Here is a 5048-nt window from a genome sequence, read left to right as displayed (position 1 = left end):
CACATTAAGTGGAAGAGGAAGAACCTTCTTCAAACACCCAAGAAATCTCTACTCATCATTGACAACCACTAGATGCAAGTCAACCAACCCCTATGGTGCTTGGCATGAAGGACTTCAACATCATAAAAAGAATGAGACTAAGGAAAGGAGCCCAACACAAGGAAGCCTAAATAATTCATCTCTTGGATGGCAACGATCTAGTAGTAGTTGAAGAAATTCAAGATGTGCCATGCCAATCTAAGAGGATAGAGGAGCAAAGGAGGGCTTAAGCATTTGGTCAATTATGCATTGATGGTAGAGTTTGAGAAAGTGCAAGAGTCTGGTAGCCTTGAAGAGGCTATGGAAGATTCAAAGTGAATAAAAGCTATTCCATTATGTGCAATCACACATAGCCCTCACTCTTACCAAAGATCATGATGAGAAGATTACTCACACAAGGGAGGCTCTATATAGTGAGTTTGAGATGATAAATCTTAGACTTGTGCACTTTTTGGGGGGGATTGAACCCCAATGACACGCATAAGACCGCATTCGCTACTGAATGGGGCATCTTCGCCTACATGGTCATGTCTTTTGGGCTAACAAATGCACTAGCCATGTTCCAATGGCTCATGTGTGCCATCTTCAAGGACATGCTTAAGAGAGAGGTGTTCGTTGATGATCTGTGTGCTCACTTGAGTTAGGGGGAACACCTAGATAAAATTTGTGCAGTATTTGAATGATATAGATTGTATCGTCTCTCGTTGAATCTCCTTAAGTGTCAATTCTGGGTAAATCGGTAAGAACCAAACATGATCTTCATCTCTCAAAGGCCCCCCATATGAGAAGGCATTTATGAGTAGCATACTCATCTAGTAGGTCTAGTTTCAAAACTAGATGGTGGCCAAGTGTGGCCAAATAGCTAGAGACAATTCATTGTGGGGATTGACATATTGCCAGTCTAACTATATACATGATAAGAGCCATTACTGCACTAGGTCCTCATTTGGAGGCCTTGTCGTCATGGTATGACTTTTCCCACCGACCTTGGAGAGATAGGCAAGTGGGGTAGAAAGGGCAATTATGCTAAAAACCATGTGTAATTTATCGACCTACAAAAGATACATCGATGGTTAATTTTCGTCATATGCTCAAAAAAGCATGCATGAAACACACTCTTTAGCATATCAATTTGTAGCTCATTTTTCTCACTATCTAGCATATTGATTTATTGCTCATTTTTATCATTATAGCCATGCTTTTTTGGATACACAATCTTTGCTCTCATCTATTTCTTGTGCGCTATCAAAGCTTCCTAATAGAAAAACATGGCAAGAAAGAATAAGCTACCTATTGTACTCATCTACAATAATTAAAATTTTATATTCAACGTATTCTCAGTTCATCACTTACTTACAGATTTCTTGTACTTTGCTATATCATGCTTTCTTACAAAAAGCTTACATGAACTCACAAGAAGAAAGATGGAGACCAAAATGTTTTTTTTTCTATTATTTTTCTTCTTTTTGGAACCCTGACTTGATTGCGCACTTGTTCCATATAAGATTGTCTGCTCATGGTAGGCTAGGAATGCCTCCATTATTATCAAGCTAATAGAAGGTCTATTACTTGAATTTCATTCACAACTTCACCATTTTGACTTAACATCCGAGCGTTGGGCACACTTGATAGACTGCTATGCGACTCAAGACAGGACCCATTGAACTATCAAGTTCAAGAAAGAATCTTTCTTTTGGGATTCCATAGCGGACAAAAGCTTCATTGAGCTGAAGACTGTGTTAGTTCAACACCCATTCTAGTGTGTCTAGATTTTTCCAAAGAATTTACTATTGTACATACGCTAGTAGAAGAGGTATTGGGACTATTCCCTATCATGGAACTAGAATTCAATAACCATGCTTACCTCTTGTGGAACACCCCATAACTCCACAAATTCGTACAATCATCCAAAAAACAACTCTGCTACTTAGGTTACGGATCAAAACAGTCAACTAGTCACAAATAGACTGCTAAGGCTCAACACACAAATTGCACAAAACGCTGAACTTTGACAGACAATTTCTTTTGAGGTGGATGAATGATGTATTTGAAAGACATAAGAAACTATTGAAGAGTTTTGAACATGCAGCACCCCAAAACATTGGGTCCTTTATAACCATTGAGCCCACCGAGCCAAGCAAATTTCTCTTAAGTCGCTGTAAGATACATCCAACCTTTCACATGGATATCAAAGTAATCCCCCTGAATCTCATTGTTCAATTCATTTTTGTCTTGTCACTAAGTTGGAACCTCTCCTACGCTGCTACAGACACGGTACCCATAAAATTGAACTCAAGTATCTCAGCCACCCTTTTGTGCCAGCCAACCATATTACTGCCGAGAGACCAGATCACATGGCTCTATATCACCTGGCAGTGCAGCCAGCTGACAAACCTGACCAGGTTACCTGCCTTCAAAAACTGCAGGTCGGCAATGCGTTTTTATTGAATTCAATTTAATTTGCTATCTTACCCCTTCCGTGTGACTTCTAGTTCATGGGTTGATGATTCTGCTGAGGGCTACATAGCACCAAAAACCTGTCACCCTAGTCTGGCACGAGCAAAGTGTGTTATAACAGCAAGTCAGAGGACTGCCATGTTTCTTTACAAAGAACCATCCCTTGTCAATTTAATATATGAAAGTAAGTAGCTTGCTCTGCCAGCACAGTTTTTTGTCCAGCACATGACACGCAGCACCCATGCAGCATTAAAAGGATCGAACTCTGCAAACATAGACAAAACCTTAATATAAAGCCTGCTTGATTGAAACACAACTTTTCATTATAATGGGATCACATGTTGTGATGAACCAGTTCTCTGTGCTGCTTCTGCAAAAGGGAGGAGTAAGCTATCTGGTACTCCATAATGATATACAATAAGTGTCTGAAGGAGAACTCTGGCCATAGAACTTTACAAAATGCTAGGTGAGAAAAAGACGATTGCCAAAGTAGAAAATTACTGAGTCGGGTCTCTCCCGAAGTCCGTATAAGAATGTCCGGGGGAGGCAATGATTCAGTATACAAATGCTGCTGAATCTCCTCCTCTGTAACTTGACTGCAGACTGAGTCTCGATTTTCGGCACTCCTATTGTAGTGTGGTCCACAATCATAGCCTTCACAGCCTTCAAAGGATCTGTTTTGCTGACAACCATCAAATTTGAGACATCTACATTTTTCCATGGGTTTAGACCCAACAGATAAGGATTTCCACTGATGACATGGTGATGTATGAAAACAAACTTGTCCAATTTTCGTCATACACGATGATGCACAAAAATCTGACCTGTCATTCTCATACAGACATTTTACGCTCTCTGATTGAATCCTCTGCATGCCTTGACCTTTACAGCTACCATTGCCCCATTTTTGACATGAGGCTGACAACCCACATAAGCTGGACTCTGTATGAAGCTTCCTATTCCGAAGTTTGGTTGCATTCCCTATTCCATCCGAATCACCATTTTCCTGTGGCATACATGACATTGATGCGTCAAAGAAACAGTCGCCATTATGACAAGATAGCTGCAGATCACCAGCACCACCTTGTTGACATGATACTGTTGTATCAGAATGGCATTCACAATTGGTGCATACACTGCATGCCATACATGGCAAAGCATCAAGAAAGCCATTCTGAAATTCAGAAGTCCTCTTGTGTAATCCAATCAAATTTGATAGATGACGACCACCATCAGGAATAAGATTGTCTTCTTGCTTCTCCTGATCACTCTTGGATACATCTGTGCTGCGACTTCCGTTTACCTCTGACAAAATCTTATTGCGAATGCTCTGTATAGAATGCACAATTTCCTGCGATGAGGTGTACGAAACACAGAGGTTCAAAACATAAGGGCGGTTGTTCTTTGTAGCATCCATGGCTCGCTCTGCTGCTCTCCGAACACCATCAGGAAGAAGCGACAAGTCCCCTATAACACGAACCTGCACGCCATACTTTCTGACAAGCTCCTCTTTCTCGACCAGGGCCTCGAGCTTGGTTTGCATGAGCTCCATCAACGCAGATACCTCTTGGGGAGGGCGCTGGAAATTATCAATGCTGAAAGCGTACAGAGTGACGATTCTCACCCGGAAATCGAAGCAATCCTTGAGGAAACGCATCAGGCTGTCGTAACCATGGCTGTGGCCGGAGCGGCGGTCGATGCCGAGGCGATCGGCAAAGCGTCGGTTGCCGTCCATGATGATGGCGATGTGGGTGGGGATGGGCCCTGCTGAGAGGACCCATAGGAGGAAGCTCCGGAGCAGGGCATGGAGCCTGGAAGCTAGGGAGCAGAGGAGGCTGGAATCGGTAGAACCCATGTCCGATGACTGATCCTAGAAGCCCATTGTCAGCGGCCTGTCAGAAGCCTGCAGCCGCTTCCATTGTGGGTTGGCATTTCTCTGACACTACGATTGCATACGCATGTACATGCGCCGCCTGCACAGAGAGAGAGAGAGAGAGAGAGAGAGAGAGAGAGAGAGAGAGGACTAGGTCATGATTCATGGAAGTAATTGTTGTTGCCTGGGTGTAATTAGAACGTATCCACACGCAGATTTAACTTATACTAAGGAGAGGGAGTAGTTTAAGGTGGTAGGAATGCCGACGATGCATTGGGTCACACCCAAGATTAGGGAACAATGATCAATAGAGTGATGGCCACCCAACTAGGTTCCCAGATGCAGCTCGGCAAAGGAGTTCGAACTTCTATATGCTGTTCTTGCATGTTTGTTATGTAGCAGTTTTACTTATGGTGTTTGGACATGCGTCATGTTTCTTAGTGAAGTACGTTTGTAGATGAGTTTTAGCGTTGTTTTAATACATGGAGAATGTCGAAATGAGATTTTGTATACTTATATAGTTGGAGTCGATGATTGTGAGTTTGTACATTTATTTATTTATTTTGCTATGTTAAATGAGGTTTTTTCTTTTCAAAAAATAATACTTTTTACATCTAGCTGGGTGTCCATATAGGTTGTTGTACCCTGTCACAATTGCATTTTTTCTTACGAGGATGGC

The 5048-nt window shown here is 42.1% G+C and overlaps 1 protein-coding gene across 1 annotated transcript; it reads right to left on the bottom strand.

Moving 5' to 3' along the window:
• Window positions 1-1913: 1913 nt before the first annotated feature.
• Window positions 1914-4516, bottom strand: LOC148041563 (uncharacterized). The gene has a single exon (XM_087680747.1). It carries the CDS (start codon window positions 4349-4351, stop codon window positions 2831-2833), a length of 1521 nt encoding a protein of 506 aa, XP_087536873.1. The 5' UTR covers window positions 4352-4516; the 3' UTR covers window positions 1914-2830.
• Between the last annotated feature and the right edge of the window lie 532 nt (window positions 4517-5048).

Source organism: Lygodium microphyllum, chromosome 1, assembly GCF_053477565.2.
Source record: "Lygodium microphyllum isolate KBCC chromosome 1, Lygodium_microphyllum_v1.1.10, whole genome shotgun sequence".
Classification (NCBI taxonomy): Eukaryota; Viridiplantae; Streptophyta; class Polypodiopsida; order Schizaeales; family Lygodiaceae; genus Lygodium; species Lygodium microphyllum.
This window is presented reverse-complemented; position numbering and strand designations above follow the sequence as displayed.